The sequence below is a fragment of the Gymnoscopelus microlampas genome (assembly GCF_963454915.1).
Source record: "Gymnoscopelus microlampas genome assembly, chromosome: 18".
Classification (NCBI taxonomy): Eukaryota; Metazoa; Chordata; class Actinopteri; order Myctophiformes; family Myctophidae; genus Gymnoscopelus; species Gymnoscopelus microlampas.
The window spans coordinates 27380237-27400829 of record NC_139955.1 but is presented as its reverse complement, the minus strand read 5'-3'; the positions used below and the strand labels follow the sequence as shown (position 1 = coordinate 27400829).

At 42.2% G+C, this 20593-nt stretch overlaps 1 protein-coding gene across 3 annotated transcripts in view; it reads left to right on the top strand.

The window, feature by feature from the left end:
• slc44a1b (solute carrier family 44 member 1b) overlaps positions 1–19389 on the top strand; it is a 30713-nt gene extending 11324 nt beyond the window's left edge. The window contains exons 4-16 of one of the 3 annotated variants that reach the window (XR_014602836.1): positions 1591–1727; positions 3360–3453; positions 4294–4463; positions 5898–5987; positions 6198–6358; positions 6893–7079; positions 7647–7815; positions 9103–9259; positions 9621–9704; positions 10882–11019; positions 13398–13634; positions 17053–18083; positions 19157–19389. Coding sequence is in view for 2 of the 3 variants with exons in the window: in XM_084085844.1 (XP_083941970.1) it covers positions 1591–1727; positions 3360–3453; positions 4294–4463; positions 5898–5987; positions 6198–6358; positions 6893–7079; positions 7647–7815; positions 9103–9259; positions 9621–9704; positions 10882–11019; positions 13398–13634; positions 17053–17433 (2005 nt within the window). In the remaining variant the exon portion in view is untranslated. Of the gene's footprint in view, positions 1–1590; positions 1728–3359; positions 3454–4293; positions 4464–5897; positions 5988–6197; positions 6359–6892; positions 7080–7646; positions 7816–9102; positions 9260–9620; positions 9705–10881; positions 11020–13397; positions 13635–17052 lie in introns of all 3 variants that reach the window. The other 2 variants (XM_084085845.1, XM_084085844.1) reach the window with 2 other exon arrangements.
• The last annotated feature ends 1204 nt before the right edge of the window (positions 19390–20593 follow it).

The following is a 20593-nucleotide window of genomic DNA, read 5'->3' as shown; positions in this document are numbered from 1 at the left end:
GTAGATTCGAGGTCCTTGGAGATCTTTTTCAAAGACATACATTTCCCCTCAGTAACATTCTTGACATTTGTGTGTTCCATTTTCTGTGGCGTTGTGATAGTTGAGGGAATTTCTTCAAATTTGAAACAAACGTCCACATGGACTAACAGATGAACTGATTAGATTTTGGTGGTAAAATGTGTTTCAAAGTCACTGTGACCTCATGTCCATCCCATTCTCATGAACGCAATATCTCAGGAACACCTGGAGGGAATTTCATTACATGTGGCACAAACGGCCATTTGGATTCAACAATGAACTGATTAGAATTTGGTGGTCAAAAGACAAGGTCACTTTGACATCAGAAAACAAGATGACGATATTGTTTATAAAGCTGTCACGTAACACGATGACGATATTGTTTATAAGACTCGTCCACACGCCCACAGCTGAACATATTTAAACTCTCAGCGAAGAGATAAAATGCCAGACAAAAAAGCCCCGGGGGGCTTGTTTCCACTGTAGTCCATTGTACTGAATTCATCAACAAGACATACAATACATTCAATAAACGATATATCAATAACAACACAAATAGCAGCAACATATGTATTTACTGAAAAAAGAGGGGTGCAGAGGATGCCACTCCGACAGTGTGTGTGTGTGTTGTTTGACTCTCTGGGCAGAAGCTGGCAGGGGATAGAATTCTAAGTCCAATTATAATTTGAGGACGGCAATGTTTTTAGGTCAGTTTTAAGTGTGGATACGGAATCAAGGCGTTTAATGGCTGCTGGTAGAGAATGCATTGTTCCCCAGCTTCCCCATGTTTGTGCTGAATTTAGGGGTAACAGGATCAGAGGAGCTTCCTCTGGTGATATGTGCTTGGGCGTCTCTCTCACTCTAGAGAAGTAAGACAGGTACTGTACATGGGCACTGTTCCTCTGTGTGTCTTAAGGCGGGGGAGGGGGGGGGGGGGGGTGAGGGACTGAAGGCCCGGTGGGGTCTGGGAGGGGCCGCTGGGTGTTGCCCCACAGTACGATGGTTCGTGCCCCCCGCAGGGGAGTAGAGATATGACATGGTGGCTGCGGTGTATCATGGTCGATCTCTGTGGTGTCTTGTCCGGCTGGTTTTTGGGTGGCAGTGGGGGCCTCTCTTGTTGTGCATGGGATGGGTCCCTCTTCGTTGCTGTATGTGCAGAAAATAACCTAGTTTTTGTATTTTAGCTTTTGTATTTTTAGCTGGACTAATTCAGAACTGGTAGGGGGTCAGTGACTCAGTGTTGTGCTCAAGATTTTTTTTTTACACAACACAGACATGCAGTATTGCCAGCTCTGTGGCAAACCTGCGACCTCTTGGTTGTGGCATGGCATGCCTAACTTCCAATAAACAATGGTTATCCATACACATAAAAATGCACTGAAAAGGTCACTCTCAGAGTTACAACAACACTGTAGATTTTAACTGTGAATGCGGGCCTGTTATCATAGGTCATTATGTACAGTGTATGATGGTCATATATATGCTGTCAATCAGTCAGTCCACTTATCTTTTGATCCAAATATGATACATATCTCCTGTTTTGACAGCATATATGCTTTTTTTGTTCTGCAGATATGTCTTCTTCCTGGACCCCTGTAACATTGACATTGTACAGAGGAAGATCAAATCAATGGCTCTGTGCGTGTCGCTGTGTCCCAATGAAGAGATGGACTCCTACGAGGACCTCCAGAGGTTTGCCATGGTCAATGGTGAGCAATGGCCTAAACAACTGCTTTACCTTTAAATACTGTTGAAAAGACTGTTTAGTTAGTCTTTTAAATGTCTCTGTCTGGTTCCATATATTTGAAGGTAGCCATTACCATTACTTCATTTTACAGGTCCTATTTTACACTCTCAGAGTTAAATTAACAAAAATGTTACAGTGTACTTGCCATAATCCATGAAGATAACCATTACCTGCAAGGGTTGGAGTTATTGATATGAAAAGCAACATACAATGTGAAAGGAACATCTGATCAGTTAAGTTTAGGTAATGTCCCAGAGGCAATCACCTCTGGGACATAACCTAAACGTAACTAGCAACAACATTACCTACTTATTTAGCAACAAATATTACGCACACATGATATGTCACAATTGAAGGACCTCCACGTTGTGGTTGGTTCCCTACTAAATTGGCTGGGCATTCACCAACCCTGTTGTATTTTGTATTCATTTATATACATCTTAGCTTTGGGGAATTGGCTGTCAAGTCCAGAAATTATCTAGATATTAGGAAGAGATGGAGTGACTGGTTGACTGACAGACTGAAGCTGACCTCCCGTAACGTCATGGTGATGATTCATAGTCTACTGTCCCTGCTAAACACGAACGACAGGCCCGTGACCCAGCGTGCCATCGTCAAATAATGCTGTCCTTTCATTCACTGTAAACGCGAGTGTGTGTCTGTGCATGCAAAAAAACACACACACACACACACACACACACACACACACACACACACACACACACACACACACACACACACACACACACACACACACACACACACACACACACACACACTGTACGATCTTTCTCTCAGTCATTGTTTTTTTCCTCCCTTTTTTTCCTCCTGTCTCATTCTCTTTCCCTACACTCCATATCTTGCTACACACACACACACACACACACACACACACACACACACACACACACACACACACACACACACACACACACACACACACACACACACACACACACACACACACACACACAATCACAGCCTTGCAGTCTGACCCGTGTGGACAGTCTATTTATCAAGGACTTCATTAAACTCAGTGTCACCTCTGCTGGTTCTGTGTTGGTACCATTTCACCCTGTCCTTTGGCCCACATAGTCGGTTATTGTAACTCATGGATATCCATCCACAATGACTTTGTGCACAAACACGGTGGTTTTATTTTATTTTATTTCCTGAGTGAGTGAGAGGCCGTTTCTGAGAAACAGAAGGTCCCTGTTTCACACACTCTGGCCTATGTGTCGAAGTGTCCCTGAGCAAGACACTTAACCAAAACAATAACCGAAAGGAGTGGGGTCCATATTATTATTATTATTTACCTTATCGGATTAGATTTATTTGGCATTCACAGCATGTATAGGCTTACGTAAACACAAAGCTATGGAGGCAGACATGTACACGTGTGCACACACACACACACACACACACACACACACACACACACACACACACACACACACACACACACACACACACACACACACACACACACACACACACACACACACACACACACACACACACATATATATGAATAAAATAACAGATTGGTATTAATTATTAATCTATGTTATTCTTTCTCTGTCCATTTCTGCAGGCTCTGAGCTATGTTCCTATGAGCTAGCTGGTCATAAGTACCCTGGGCTCCCAGAAAGGTTCGATAAATGTCCCAAACTTCCTGTTCCACGCAGGTAGGAAGATCATTGTTAATGTTGCTGCTTAGCTATCACCATTTTAAAATAACTATCCATAACCGAACAACTCTAAAACCCTAAACCTTGGCATGACCACTAGGCAAAAAGATTTAACCCTGTGGTTGACGGTGAAAGCTACTGTACTGTACATTCTGGAGCGTAGCCATTAGGTATCTATTGAAAGAGAGGAACATACTTATTTGATCCTTTTGTCAGTATTGATTGGCTTTTGTTGAGAAATTTTAATCCTGCTAGACATACAGTATAACTATAAGCATTAGATAGTTCCGTGAGACTGAACAGGTCACGTGAATAACAATCAACTGTGTCCAGCTGGTGCAGGGGTTAAAGTTCCTGCCCACCACTGTGGAGACTGGTGTTCGATTCCTCCACAGTGCCTCCAGCTTGGCCGGGCGTTCCTATGATCAAAATGTTGTGGGTTGGAAGCCAGCAGGGTAGGACGATATATCTGTCACTGCAATAGCGACTTCTACAGGTTGGTCTATAGGAGTCGCTGCCTGTTCAGCCTGGAGTAGAACTGAGAAGAGTAACGTGTTCTTTCCGCACACGTTAAGCCCTCCCGGTAGAACTCTTCGCTGTCAGTTAAAAACAAGCAGCTGACAACGTCCTATGTAACGGAGGACACATTTTTGTTTACACCCTCCCCAAGAGACAAGGACTACACTGTATGGGGGGACTTGGCATAATGACCAAATTGGGGGCAAAATGAAAAGAACATTTAATAAAAAGGAAAGATAAGTGAATAACAGTCAGTTGATTTAAGCCATGTGACTAATCCCTTATCTTTGAAACCGTGACTGCTGCTCTCGCTACCAGTAAACCGCTGCCGGTGTTTCACCGATGCACGCCGGTGGACATCTCCTGCTATGCCAAGTTCGCCGAGGCTGTGGTGACCTTTGTCAGCGACAACAGCATCTTGCACCGGCTGATTGCTGGGGTGATATCCAGCAAAGAGATCATTATCGGCCTCTGCTTTCTGGCCTTAGGTGAGGAGCTTCCTAACTATGTGTCCCTCTGTATTTATTCATGATTATTTTCAGATGAGAAGCGCCAGGCAGTTTTTCTCTCTGCATTTACTCTTTCACTCATTCAGTAACTTGTTAGAAGAAACCAGGTGTTGCTTCTGTTCATTCCATCAGGATACTATGTAATTTGCAACGTTTAGAAACAATTTGATTTTAATTGTATCCACTGAACATTAAACAATCAGCAGTGATTAAATGAACGACTTGACTGAAGATTAACAACAGCAAAACACAATTCTCAATTCTTTACAATTTATAACACTTCTGGTTTCAACAGTATCACGCAGGAACGAGTTGCAAGCCTGGGCGAGTGCGTGCGTGTGAACTTCGGTTGTGTTGAACCCCAAGTGCACACCAAGGCACACTATTTGTTTGTGCATGAGACTGTGTGTGTACACTGGAAGTGTACTTTTCAATAGAAAAGTTTGATCGACAATGCCGAGTTGTGGAAGTACTGACAATACGACTGGATACAGGACACATGGATTATACTTTGACAGTTGTGTGGGAGTTTATATAAACAGTCTGACAGTGTTGCTGTTGTTAATCTGGACCATTATTTTCTTTAATTATTTAGGTATTCATTTTTTGATTCTTCATTCACCATAAAGGAATGAAACAAACACAAAACTTCTCCATGAATTCAACACTTCATGGAGTTAGTAGTTGATAGGAAAAAAATATTTTGGTGGATGAAGTTTACCTTTATTAAGGCAGTGGTGGTGTCTTGCATCAGGAGCTCCTGCATGCTGACACTCTGCATTGCTATGTCAAGTTCTTTACCTTGACAGTGTGGAAATATAAGCAAACTCACTCCATCAGCTAGTTTCCCCTTAATGCCATTCAGAGCAGTTTTTATCTTTGGACTGACTCAGTAGAACACTCACAGTTGCTGGACCTTTTCTGATAGACAACTCACAGTTGCTGGACATGAAACCAACCTCTAGGTAGTAAGTCAAAGGCGACGTCTTTTGAAGCGCTTTAAGATTGTAGATTATCAAGTGCTTTATTCGAGTTAAAGTTCTTTGGACTTTTTATTATAAATGTTTGGATCAAGGGTTAGCTGAAAGCACCCAAAATATATTGCAAACATTTCCTCCTCTGTAGATCAGCTAGGTACTTAACCACTTGAACCCTAGTGCCCCTATTCTGAGGCAAACATCTGGTGAAAATAGACGATCTACAGTACAAGCTCACACCGCGTTGTGAACTTGTAGATCGGCTAGTTTCAGTAAAGAGATTCGGTGTAGAGGGGACAAAGGAGTGGACCTAGTGTAGAGCCCTGGGGAACCCTGGTCAACAAATGTATGGATTGAAGTGGTTAAACTGAAATTAAAACCATTTTAATATGGTTTAATTGATCTCTCTTTCTCTGTCTGATGTTCCATGTTTCAGTTCTCTCCATGATCTTAATGATCATCATACGTTACATCTCGGCCGTGCTGGTGTGGATTCTCACTGCCCTGGTTGTCCTCGGCTCCCTGGGTGAGGTTACTTCCGTCAAACCACAACTTGATTTTTTGTTTTTGAAAAGAAAATTACATTTCCTCATTAATTGAAAGCACTGTCTGTTTTTTATGTATTTAAATTGTAATTGTAGGTTAGGGATTGATGAAACATTTGGGAACAGATTATGGTTTGGAAAAAGTGTATTCCTGAGGAATGACTGTAAAGTGTGTGTGTTTGTGTGTGTAGCAGGTACAAGTGTTCTCTGGTGGCTGTATATCGACCACCGGTTATACGGCAATGACACATCGACCACTAAAGTGTCAAAGGAAGTACAAGATGAAGTGGAAATCATTCGAGACAGTGGCCAGACTCTGCTGGTGTATGCCATTGCTGCCACCGTCTTCACAGTAAGTCAAATCAACTTCATCTGAATTGCACCTGTCATTCATGTAGAAATTTTGTTTTATTATCCTTGGAAAGGAACCCCTGTTTGGGAAACATAACATATGGGAACGTAACAGATAAATCGTAAGCAAGATAAATCATAATAATGGCCACGACATTTGATACGTTCTGAAACGTGTTGCTTGCGATTCAATAAGTGGGAATTTCATGAGACTCAGTTAACCGGAATCAGCCACCCTACGGCAGGGTAATTCAGACCGCTGTAGTTTTTCTCTGCAACTAAAACAGGGTTGTCTCGTCGTGAATCTTTTGTCTGAACTATGCTTAAGATGCCAAGAGTGGGGTGGAGATGAGATGAACCACGTAAGCCCTATTTTATATATCGTATGTCATTGGCACACGGAAATTGCAAAAATAACCAGTCTACTAAGTCACAATTCGTCACCCGAGTAGATCTGCTATTTTCACTATTTTGGAAAGATTTATGACTATAATGACTTTCCCAAAATCTCTCTCTCTCTCCCTCTCTCTCTCAGGTAATCCTCCTCCTATTGATGCTGTTTATGAGGAAGCGTGTGGCTCTGACCATCGCTCTGTTCCATGTGGCAGGGAAGGTCTTCATCCACCTGCCCTTGCTCACCCTGCAGCCATTCTGCACCTTCCTGGCCCTTCTCATCTTTTGGGTCTACTGGTTGCTGGTGCTGCTCTTCCTTGGAACCACTGGTTAGTGAATAGAGGGGCTCTATTCACAAAACTCTAAAGTTGAATTCATTGAAAAAATGTATTGTATGTGCATTTGAGGTGATGGAGCACCTTCTAGAGGTAACAGGAGACAGCTCCCGGAGCCGAGCTCCGGTCAGCTCCAGCATGAATTAAGCTATATCTATAGTGTTTTGCACACAATCGACAAGCAATGGATTTGAGATATATTGTGAGGGAAATCTACGTGCCACACTGCTTGCAACGTTACCCCGCAGGCAGGTCAAGTAGGACATACCTTAACATTGAACCCTGTGCAATATCCATCTTATCATTTGGAACAGTAGATGCAAATAATGCTTAAGATTTGCTTTGACCTGCTTTGAGGACCAAGTGCTTGGAGTGTACAACATCAAGGATTACAGTTCGTTTAACATAAGTTGTCAGCATTGCTCAAAACAGAAGAAAACAAAAAGACTCTGCTCAACCATATGGCCACTTAAGCAGGTTCAAACAAAACAGATTTGTTCATTTTATGCAGCACAGGTTCCTCTGCATCTTTATAGATATATTGCTTTTGTGCTCCTCCAGGGAACCCGGTCCCGAATGAAGAGACTGGCCTTACAGAGTTCCGTCTGACGGGAACACTCCAGTACCTGACGTGGTACCACGCGGTGGGGCTGATCTGGATCAGTGAGTTCATCCTGGCCTGCCAGCAGATGACTGTAGCTGGGGCTGTGGTCACCTACTACTTCACCAGGTTGGACATGGTCGTTCAGAATATGTTTTTTCTCTTTTCCCTGAAAAGGAGTGTGGAGAGAGAGAGATACCGGGCGAAGGCCTGAAAATGTCCCCCTCACATCTCAAGATGGACCTAAAATCAGATGGAATGAGATACAAATTGCTCTTATTTTCACCTGAAAAGTGAAAGTGCTGTGGTCCCAGAGACCATTATACCATTATGTATCATAAACGACAATCCTTGAGTTCATGCTCTGTTTCTGACTTGCTCTTACTTTACTTTCTTACTCTGACTTGCAATTCTTGGCCTGTCACTTACTGTACTAATTTACTATATCTGTTGTTGCAGCGAATTCTGGCTTTGCTCTATTCCTGACTCACCAGTTTTCCATGTCATTTACAATCAGTTGCAATACCAGTTACCTTACCAGTCTCTAAGGGTGTGCCGATATATCGTCCCGCGATATATCGCGATACGTTTTCGCGACGATATGTATCGTTTTGGAAAAAAAAAATATCGTTTTTGATTTTTTTTTTTTTTACAATCATAATAATCAGGCATGCAAACGGCCCCGAAGTGAAAAGAGTGACAACATGTTTGTTTTTCGGGTCAGGTGTCATACTATTTGGATTCAAAACGGCTATTGTAGCTGAAAAGCTACAAGTTTGCATGTCTGAATAATGCAAAAACAGAATTATTTGTTTGCATTTTCTTTTTTTCTCCTCCATATATTTTCATAATAAAAAAAGTGCGTATCGTATCGAAATCGTATCGAAGTTGTGAGCCAAATATCGTATCGTATCGTTTCGTGAAATTAGTGTATCGGCACACCCCTACCAGTCTCCCTTCCTATCTTCTTTGTCCCTCATTAGTGAATGACCTACTTCACTTGTTTCGGTGTGTTTCTAGTTTTGATGAATCGCCATGTCTGATGACTGTGTTGAAATTAATGTTGAGCAGCTTCTGTGGCAAAAGCAGAAAGCAGTGGAAACAGACTGTGACCTATATCATTACATTAATTTCAACATGTGGGGACATGAAACCATTTAGTTTTTAGTTTTTTTGCCCCACTGTTTTATAAGGGGAGCATCAGTGGATCTTAGGTCCTTGACAGTTGTCTGTCCAACAGGTTATTTATTTTCAGGAAATAAGTATTAATTAAAGAATCAGAGAGACATACTCAGGTTTCTCCTCCTTTATTGACCAACGTATTGCCAAAAGCTGAGCTTTGACAAAGGCAGCTTTTGGGTGTGCACCATTCTGTTAATGAAAAGATTCCATCTATATTTATTATTGCCTTTTAAGGGACAAGAACAGACTTCCTGTGACACCGATCCTGTCTTCGGTGTGGAGGCTTTTCCGTTACCACCTCGGCACCGTGGCGAAAGGGGCCTTCATCATCACCCTGGTCAAGATCCCACGCCTCATCCTTATGTACCTCCACAACCAGCTCAAAGGAAAGGTATGAGTTCCGCTCCGGCACTTCTCATTCATCCAAGGAAGGTTTGCTGAACTGAGCAACGGCAGTGGAGCAGTTAGTGGGTTTGGTCAAAGGCACATCACCACTTGTTGTTGACAAACAGGAGAGCGTCTCTCATTCACTGTCCCTGCTCCAACTGGCAACCCTTCACTCACACAACCAAGATTTAGGCAACTCTGGCTGCACTAGCCATGTGGTACAGTACAGGAAAGAACTGTTATGAGCTGAATGGAAAGTTGTTCAAATGAGTTTACGCAAGAGTTTACAAGAAGACACACCCTCCTAATATGGAGGTCTGATCATCCTCTCGTCACCTCCTCTGCTCCTTCTCTCTCCCCTGTAGGAAAATGCATGTGCACGCTGCATGCTGAAGACCTGCATCTGCTGTCTGTGGTGTCTGGAGAAGTGCCTCAACTATATCAATCAGGTACAAGAAGAATGGATTCTGTCACACTGTTGCCATTTTTCCTCTCTCTGCCTGTTCCACACTGTCACTTTCTCTCTCATTCTACCCTCTTTTCCACACACACACACACACACACACACACACACACACACACACACACACACACACACACACACACACACACACACACACACACACACACACACACACACACACACACACACACACACACACACACACACACACACACACACACACACACACACACACACAGTTTGTCTTACATGGCCACACACTTGATAGACTGTATACAAACTTTAGCTTTATTCGTTTTGCTGATGATGCAACTTGGACTGCTGCTGATTATTTATCTCGTGTTTCTCTCTTACGCTCGACCACTGGGGTGTAAAATGAGATGGGACTGTAAAGCTGTTCACCCTGGAGAGAGAGGAGTGGATGGATGTCTCATAAGGGCCCAGTCTTATAACTACATCACAGCCCCAACCTGTTATAACACCGGCTGCGTTTCCATCCGATTGTTAAACAGAACACAAGCAGACTTTTGAAATGTCACCAAAAAAATAATTGCGTGCATTTTCTTTTCACTGGGCAGAAATAGACTTTCTAAACATAGAACTACTTCAGGAAGAACATCCACAAGAAACATGGAGAGAATAGATTACTATCGGACAATTAGATGATGATTAGATGATTAGATGATGGCAGTGGGAACATTGCAAAAATAATTATCTATAAATGCATAATCTAAACTAGGATACTAGTAATAATATAGGCCGGCCTATACGCTGTCCGAGTTGTGCCGGGGACAATTTTTTTCGGACAGACAGACAGAGATATAGTGAATTATTGTATATAAGTATAGTGTGTGTATGCGTGTATGTTACAGTCGGATTGAAAAAACAGTCCCTTTTGGGACATAACTCGGATGGCACTGAGTCGATTGAAGGTGACTCCGCAACACTCGGCCTAAGCTCGCTCGGCGGTGCCCCTCGTGGCTCAAGTCATCTTCAGAGACTTCTTCGGTGAAAATGAGTGCACCTTTTTCAATCTGACTGGTTTTCCAACCATACTGTGACATATATGTATATATAGATAGATATAGTATATTTATGTAATTTATTTATGGACCGAAAGTTATTTTACCTTGTCACTTCCTGTCTGTGTTTTCCCCCTCTAGAATGCGTATGCAGCCACCGCCATCAACAGCACCAGTTTTTGTACGTCGGCGCGCGACGCCTTCGTGATACTGGTGGAGAACGCGCTGAGGGTTGCCGCCATCAACGCCGTGGGAGATTTTGTTCTCTTCCTGGGGAAGGTATAGTGAGACAGCTGGTGACAGAGCCTAATGATGGGATGAAAACACAAGTTTAATTCATGCTCAGAGTGGCAGTGGAAAAAACCCTACTGGGCTCCTCATTTGAGGCTTAGGGTAAAGTATAAGTAGCCCAGGCGTTTCGGGCCATATTTTGATGGAATCGTGCACTTTACGATAAAAGCATGAAATTTGGCACACAGTTAGAGCATGCCATAAGGAACATTTTTGGCTATAGGGCCATCGCAGATTTTTCCTGTGGTAACCATGGCAGCCATTTTCCAAAATGGCCACCACCTGCTGTTATTTTACCAATAACTCAGGTTTTAGACCACCTACCTAGGATCTTGATTCTGGTGACAAATCTACATTTTCAAGGATGAGGAATACAGTGGTACTATTTAGATTTGTCCTGTGGTAACCATGGCAGCCATTTTCCAAAATGGCCGCCACCTGCTGTCATTTTACCAATAACTCACGTGTTAGACCACCTAGGATCTTGATTATGGTGACTAATCCTACATTTTCAAGGATGAGGAATACAGCGGTACTATTTACAACATGCTACTACCTAACTACATATATCTGGCATTCAGTTAATTAAATAATAGTAAACCCATCAAAATATGTAATGGTGTAGTACAGTACATGTTTTCAAACTGACACATGAGAGTCAAGAATGTTTATTTTATTAGTAGTAGTATTGCATAATTATTTTCAATGGACTAATAAGACACAACAAAGGCAGAGTACTCATGAGTCATAGCCTAATGGCATATAGACCAATTATTTGTTTACCAACATTGAGACTGGACGCACAGGTGATTGTTTCACGCAATCAATTCTCAACCTGTTGTTTTGGGGTGCGCTGGTTTCAGCACACCCCAACCCCCTCTTGTGTGTTGGCTAGTGAGGCGCGTCCTAGCGAGACCTGATAGAATGGGTTTCATTGCGCGCATACTGGTTCCGCACAGTGTGACGTCGTCTGTTAAGGGGTCTATTCAATAAAGCCAGATAATCTACACAATGTTAGTTGCACAGTCCACCACAGTAGCAAAGGGCAGTACACTGAAGTGCTGCCTTAACACATCTGCATTGTCCACTGCATCCCTTTTTGCAACCACAGCGGAGGAGTTCTCGACAGGCCAGGCTCGCTTCTGTGTGGTCCAGTGCACTTCCCATCCTCCTGTCAAAATTAGAATCAGCTTTATTGTCAGATCACGGGTTTACAAGTGTAAAGAAGTGGATTAAATTATTTGTATTCACCTGTCTCCTTCCTCTTCCACCCCCATTCACCTGGGGATGGGAGTTCAGGGGCTGCAACCATCACCTGTCCCCAGCAGTGGCCAGCTTGGTAGGCTGCCCTCTTTGTATGTTGAATCAGTGCAGCTCGTGTTGGGGGGGAGTCCATCAATTGTTCTACCCTTCTGGGTGAATAGCTGCTTCCGTGCCTGATTCACTGATGCCTGGCCGCTTGTGCGGTCAAAGAGCAATACCACAAATCGCTCCAGAGGCTCCATCCAGTCTGGGGTAGCAGCTAAGGAACTTTTCCCAGTTCCAAAAGCAACCCACAGCTCAGTCAAGTGGAGGTGTTCCAGCACATCCGTATCTACTGTGCGTATTGTCACCTTGCTATACCCTTCCTTCATAGCATCTTCTAGGTGTAATATGACGCGAGTATCAGCCTTCTCATGTACTGTAGTTAGTTAGGTAGTTACTAGCATGTTGTGAATAGTACCACTGTATTCCTCATCCTTGAAAATGTAGGATTAGTCACCAGAATCTAGATCCTAGGTGGTCTAGCACCTGAGTTATTGGTAAAATGACAGCAGGTGGTGGCCATTTTGAAAAATGGCTGCCATAGTTACCACAGGACAATTCTAAATAGTACCAGTGTATTCCTCATACTTGAAAATGTAGGATTAGTCACCAGAATCAAGATCCTAGGTGGTCTAGCACCTGAGTTATTGGTAAAATAACAGCAGATGGAGGCCATTTTGGAAAATAGCTGCCATGGTTACCACAGGACAAATCTGCGATGGCCCTATAGCCAAAAATGTTCCTTATGGCATGCTCTAACTGTGTGCCAAATTTCATGCTTTTATCGTAAAGTGCACGATTCCATCAAAATATGGCCCGAAACGCCTGGACTAAAGGTGATCTTCGCAGTTGCATACTATTTTCGGCTTCTGTGTATGGAATAATTGCTTTTTGCACTTCTTCATTTTTTATATTTCATTTTTTTGCCGTGTGTGTTCATTACACACACACACACACACACACACACACACACACACACACACACACACCTAAAGTACTGTAGCTAAAGTCAGATCAAACCCAAAGCAGATGACTGAAGCCTTTTTTTTTTCTTCGGTCAGATCCTGATTGTAACGTCGACAGCGTTTGCGGGCGTTCTTCTGTTGAACTACCAACGGGACTATGCGGAATGGCTCCTCCCTCTCGTCATCGTCTGTCTGTTTGCCTTCCTGGTGGCCCACTGCTTCCTGTCCATCTTCGAGATCGTGGTGGACGTTCTCTTCCTCTGCTTCGCCATCGACACCAAGTACAACGATGGTACCCCTGGCCAGGAGTTTTATATGGACAAAGCACTGATGGTACGCCAGTCAGCAGAGGGAGATGTGGCAAGACAGTGGCTGTATTTGGATATAAAGCACACACACAATAATGACATCAAATGTCTTGATCTTAATGGGGTCTTTGGTAGTTCATACAGTAGGTGTGTTTCTGATGTTGGCCAGTGGCAAAGGGAAGCAAGGCAGGTTAGAGGCAGTAGTGCTTTAAGGGAATCATTCATTTTACGCAACTCAATACGATTTTAGGCTAGTTAGTTTGACTTAAGTATAAAGTCAATTTACTACACTTGTCTTTGACACAATTGTGTCTTTATAAACTGTAGTAACAGATATTAGGAAATGGTAATGATTTCTTAGAATTCAATTGGATTGGATGAATTAGGCAATACATCCATACGTAGATTTTTAGCCTTTAATTTGTATTTCTTTATTTTGATTTTGTAGGCTTTTGTTTTTTGTAGATTTTGTTTTCCTTTGTCTTAATTTCCAGACAATTTCTATAAAACTGTGTGTGTGTGTGTGTGTGTGTGTGTGTGTGTGTGTGTGTGTGTGTGTGTGTGTGTGTGTGTGTGTGTGTGTGTGTGTGTGTGTGTGTGTGTGTGTGTGTGTGTGTGTGTGTGTGTGTGTGTGTGTGTGTGTGTGTGTGTGTGAGAGAGAGAGAGAGCGTTCAACTGAACAGAGAGACATTGGAATTTGGTGCTGACAGTCACACATCCTAGTGGAGATAAGCTCAAGAGACTGCTGGATATGCAAAATGGATTATTTTGTCTAACAATATCCTTGAGTGTACTGCACTGGCTGGTAAAAGTCTTACACTGGACAAGCAGCCTGGCAGAATATTCACCATTGCCAACACTAAGTTGAACAAACCTGTATCATGTTGGCTGTGAACTACTGTATAGAGCGTGCCAAAATTCCTGAAAAAGGGGCGTCAACAAGTGTCTTTTGGTAGCTGCGGACATCTTTGAGGGGTAAAAACCAGGTTGACTTAACATTGCCCAATGCCACGCCCAATGCCAACGCCCCCCGTGGTGACGATGCGTTGGCACGCTCTATATGTCAAGGAAAATCTCAATCAGTTCTCATGTTTTATAGAAGTGCATCTAATCATAACCGTACTATAAAGAAACTCAAGCATAACGGTAAAACTAATGGGAGACAGACAATTGGTTACCAAGACTTTTTTTAATAAATATTTTCAGCCATTAAAATACAAAATTTAAACAAAATGTTATTCTCCAATATCCAGACATTACCAAATACATAATTGCTCAATTATATTACTATTCTATTCTACTATAAACTATACAATTCTAAAATTAGAATTCTGCATGTCTAACACCTAAATTCATTCATTCAGAAATTAAACAAACATTTGACTTGACCAAGATTTCCTGGGCTATGCCATCGATTGATAAAGGCTCCCTTGAGGCTCCATGAGTATGGCTATGAACCATAGACCGTAAAAAGAATGGACAAAAGCCAGCCCCATTGGTTTCATAGACTGTTTTGAAGCCACTTTTTCTGTGAATTTAAATCCGCCATCTTTGAACTTCCGGCCCCGAAATGCTACCGGAAACTGCTATTGGCTGCAACCGCAGTGAGGGCGGGTCTTCACTCAGTAGAACTAGTAGAAACCCTAGAAACACACCCTACTTTATCATTCATTTTGAAATGAATGGGACCATGATTTACTAAACACATATGACGATTAAAAAAAACCTTTAAACTAGCGATTGAAAGTATTTATGAAAAGGTTTATTAAGGTAATAAAATCAAGTATAAAGTCCGGCCAAAACTTCATTCACTTATTGAGATTATTATGTATTGCGACCAGTAGAAGCTACTGATAGTGACAATAGTGACATCTGCTGCTCTGGGCCATTAATAGGAACAGCACTCAGTAAGAGAACCCGGGAGAGAGCTTCAATTCCAGCGGAGATTCCTTGCCGCCTACTATAAACCAACATTGGTTGGAATTGGCAATTAAATAAATAAATGTTTTTCATTGGTTAGCCAAACCCTTTTCCTGTTCGACAGTACTGCCCTCCTTATTTTCCAGCATACCCCACAGCTGCTCCCCAAAATTCAGGCATGGGACGGCAGGTCAAAGCAAACAAAGCAGTGGGCCCTGTCAATGTACCACAGTGGATCCTTAGAGAATATGCTGTGAGCTCAGTCAACCAGTATGTTACATCCTGAATGAGTCCTTCCAGCAGATGATGGTGCTGATACCCAAATGCCACTATAGCTTGCACCATCTTCTTGGTAACACCATAGACCAGGAGAATGTTCATGAGTTTCTCTCAGTGTATAGTGTCAAAAGCTTTTTTGAAGTCAATGAAGGTGATCACCGCTGACAGGTTGACGCTTTCCAGTATCCTCCTCGGAGCCATTATCTGCCCAACTATTGTGTGCTCGGGGCGAAAGCCATTCTGTGAGTTTCTCAGCAGAGGGTCTAAAATGGATCTAAGACGGTTGAGGTCCCCTGACTTTGGTACCGGAACAACATGTTGTATGCTTGTGTAAAACCAACAAATGGAGCTCGCCACAAGAAGTACTTGATGTAAAATGTCACTTAACCCAGTTAAATCAACACATTCTCACACCCAGGTTGTACTACGGGGATAAGTTGTGCAATGTTGATGAGGAAATTAGGAATTGTTTGACTGATTATTTATTTATTTATTTATTTATTTATTTATTTAATTCATTCATTCAAAAAAAAACATTCATTTTATTTGACTAAAGGCCCCATGGCACAGCTAGCAACCATGATATTTGATTCTGCATATCTACATGTTAACTGTAACCGTAAGCAAGTCCTGGACATGTCACAGCCAGGGGTTTCACCGGGGGACGGTGCCTTATTAATGCATTTGGTTGTCTTGTCTTGTCTTGTCTTGTCTTGTCTTGTCATGCTATGCTAAACTAAGGTAACAAATCCAGAAGCAAAAATATTGTTTAATAACCTAATCTTTGCTTTAACCCGAGGTTAACGCTATAACTTCAAATTGACATTTATTTATTGTGATAATAAATGTACAAAGTAACATTAAGGTTTTTTAGCTGCCTACCTACCTCTCCTTGTTGCCTACTGCTGCAGCCTGGTGGCTAGAGATAATAATTGTCATTGTATGTTGACGCAAACGACAGATACTGTAGCTCTCGTCCTGTACAGTGGGGTTGTCAGATTTTATAGAAATGGGGGTGGGACATAGTATACAAATTGTGGGTCAAATTAAATCATTTTATAGAATTTCTATTTGTTTTCCAGGAAAGGACAACATCTGAAATAAATAATGAACAACTGTCCTATCATTTTTGGGACAGATACTGCATATAGCACACGTTCTGATTATTTATTTTCAACAAATATACTTCTAACCCGAGTTCTAAGCCATGTCTCTACCCCTCTTATTCCCCCTGTTTCTTGTAGGAGTTTGTGGAGAACAGCAGGAGAATGGAGCGGGTGGTGGAGCGTGGACGGAGCCGGGCCAACAAGGAGGTGGTGTCGGAAGGGGCAGAGATGAAACCCATGGTGAGTGACGGCGATGGGGACGAGGCGGGCGAGGAGTGGGGCAGTGGCGAGTGGGAGACGCTGCACGAGTTCCACGTGTACTACCTGATGATGGGAGTGCTGGTGGACTGGGCACTGACGGAGCGGAGTGCCCTGGTCCTCTGTCTCAGCGAGGACATGGTCCTTTTCCTCTGTGTCTACCTGCCTACTTCCACGCTCTTCCTTGTTGCCACGCTGCTCCGGAAGCCTCGCCCTGCCCACCCCACTCCTGCCAAATCTGCCACTGTCTCTGCATGCTAGCAAACGGCCGCATGCAAATGAAAACGCACTAACTTAAAGCTTAATTCATACTCCATCGCACACCTGTGTTGCTTTCCGACAAGAACTGATCTACAAGCTAACAACGCCTTGCGTCTTTCTTGTTGGCAAGCGCCACTACGGAGTATGAATTAGACTGAACGTATGCCACTGGACGTACTGTATGCCATTCCCAAGCATGCTGATGGACAAACTAACGAGTGCATGCTCGCACCCTCCATCATCATCTTCATCACCACCATCATCATAACAATCCTCATTGTGTCTTAATCGTCACCTTCCTGGAACCAACTATGTATTTATTTGTTTATTTATTTGTATATTTTTGCCTGTTTGCCAGTCTTTGTACATGTGTTTTCACCATCACCGCCTAACCACCATGGTGCTTTTTAGAAGACAGGGACTCATACAGTGATAAAAAGCTGACAAACTAAAGGAGTTCACACATACTCCTCCCCACCTCCACTTGCACAGGCATCACTGGCAAGCTAGAGGCTCTGGCATTGAATTGGTGCACTAGGGTAGATTGATAGGACTCATGGACATATCTGTGGAGCGGTATAGCAGATTTCGCTGGGAGCATTATGACTGTTTGGAGCAACTCCGTCTTGGCACTTCCTGTTTATTTGGAGGTACATTGGCCTTTTTCTGTCTCTCTAGAAGCTTTCCACCCTACTGAATCGGGTATTATTCTGTTCTGAGTATTAGTAGAATCTATTAGTATTAATCTTATTATAGTACTACGTATCTAAAGATGTGTATCAGCTCTTTGATTCCCATTTTGGGCTAAATTGTAAATTAGATGACGTTTTTCTTTAAAGCAAATTTAAGGGGCAAGGGCAGACTCAATCTGCCTTGGTGCCTATGTTGATGAATGTCAAGCTCCCTAGTCCCAAGTCGAGCTGAAATGATAAAAAAGAAAACTTTTAGATAACATCCTCTTTCATATTCTGCACCAATTTCTTTATACATCAAAATACAGTACAATCATAATTTCTTCCTGTAAAACAAAATGTGTGCTTTCAGTACATACCAACCAATTTCAACCAATAATATCATGACATCCATCCAACCGTCAATCAATCTTTCAAACATAGCTTCATTATGTGACAGACACCAGAGGGCAGTGCTGTATATGGCTATGATCTAGCATAATTATCCAACATGGCGGCTACATGATTTTTTTAATCTAATTTTACAGCGAACCAGTACACTAAAATATGTTTCTGAAAACATTTGAGGCGATAATGCAATCACAGAATGTTGATTCACACACATTTGATCAGAAGTACCTAGTTTGATACAGTACTTTTCAATGTTCAAATCAGCGTCCTAACTATTATGTTGAGCTCAAAACCCTGCCTGTGATTTGCTGAGACGCATGCAGCTCTGCACTCAACATTATGTCCCGCCTCCCTATCCTCTTTTACTCAGAAATATGCCACGATACAGGAGTTAGCTCGACTTTAAGAGGGATAACATTCTAACTACATGACTACCCATAATGCTCAGCTTTCAGTAACCTTTGGCCTGTTAAACCATTTCACCGCTCACCATTCATTCTTCTCTCCTGCTTTTACCAGTTTATTCACTGTTTCCATCCACTCTTCAACCATAAACTTTGAGATGGTTGTGCATGAGATGAGTTACTGTGAACAGTACTGTGAATATTGATTAATAAGACGTGAATCACTTTGTTTTCTAGGCTCCAGGAACAAGTTCAGCTTGACCAAAATCACCGAATGGGGCTTTTTGAAAAAACAAAAACACAAAAAAGACATTCCAAAATGTTTATTTTTACCAATGTGTAACATGTTTACTATGGTTTCACTCCAGGGAATACAATATTTTAATAAGAAACTGTAAAAAAAAAAAGATAACAATGTAATGAAGCACTTTATATTGAAGCGCTGCATATTTTAAAAAGGATGATGCATTTTTCGTAGTGATGTCCTTTTTTATAAGACTAAAAATAATGATCGCCATCTAGTCAAAACACTGTACTAATAGGTCTTGAGTCACTTTTTGTTAACTTTTTTTTGCATAGTGAGTCTTTTTGGTGGGATGTCTGCATTTGCAAGACACCTGTTAATCACATGACAACAAGGCACTTAGATGTGAATTTTTAATCAACCACTGAAAAACAACTCCCACATGTTGCATTTGAATTCATCCTGCATCACAATAGGAAGGAATACTGTCATGCCATCAAGCGTATTTTTATTGGAATTAATGGGGGGGGGCGGTCTTTTTTGCAGCTTAACTTCTCTGTACTGTATGTGTGAGACTGTTTTTATGGACGATAATAATGTTATTTCTTCCGTTGCCCTAATTATTATGGACAGAACAGCATACAGGGTGCAATTAAGAGTCACTATAATAGCAGTATGATAACATGTTTTATGTTTATGAGGAGCATCAGACATTGTTCGAATGACACCAGCCCGATCTCAGTGGCCCAACATAGTGGACAAGTAAGAAAGCCTTACTTAAGCATCTACGTTTAGTTAACATTTCAGTCCTCCATTCTGACACACAACCAGTCCTGTGAGAATGTCAAATGGCTGGTGAGAAGCAGAAGTGTTAGAGTTCGAATGTCAAGTTTCAGCAAGAGCTCAATTAGCCACCACTAAAAGTTTCACTCTTTTGTGTTCAAACTGTGCCAGCAGTTCATGATTTATTAAGATCTGATAACGGCATGGCTCCCATCTCAAACATCACCATATCTATGATGTATGACTGCACATTTGGACTAGCCTGGCATAGTCAGACTATGCATAGATATTAGTCTGGAAACTCTGTGTGGAACCTACATTTCCAAGGGGCGGATTTAAAAAAAATGCCTCTGGTGATAAACCTGCCCCATATTTGCATACTGGGCCCTGATTGGTGCCCCACAACTTCGGGGACAGGGACATCAAATCATAACCAAGCAGGGCCAGACTAATCTGCAGATGGCTATTTACATTTTTTTGAGCTGGCAGATTCGTCTGGTTTCCATGATATATTTGGACAAGGTTTCAGCCTGATCTGACCCCAATTGACTCCCATTATAAAATGAAAGTTAAATATAACTTAATATCTTTATCTTTGTTACATCACAGGTATATAGGTGTAAAAGGTTCCCATTCTGGAAAGGGAA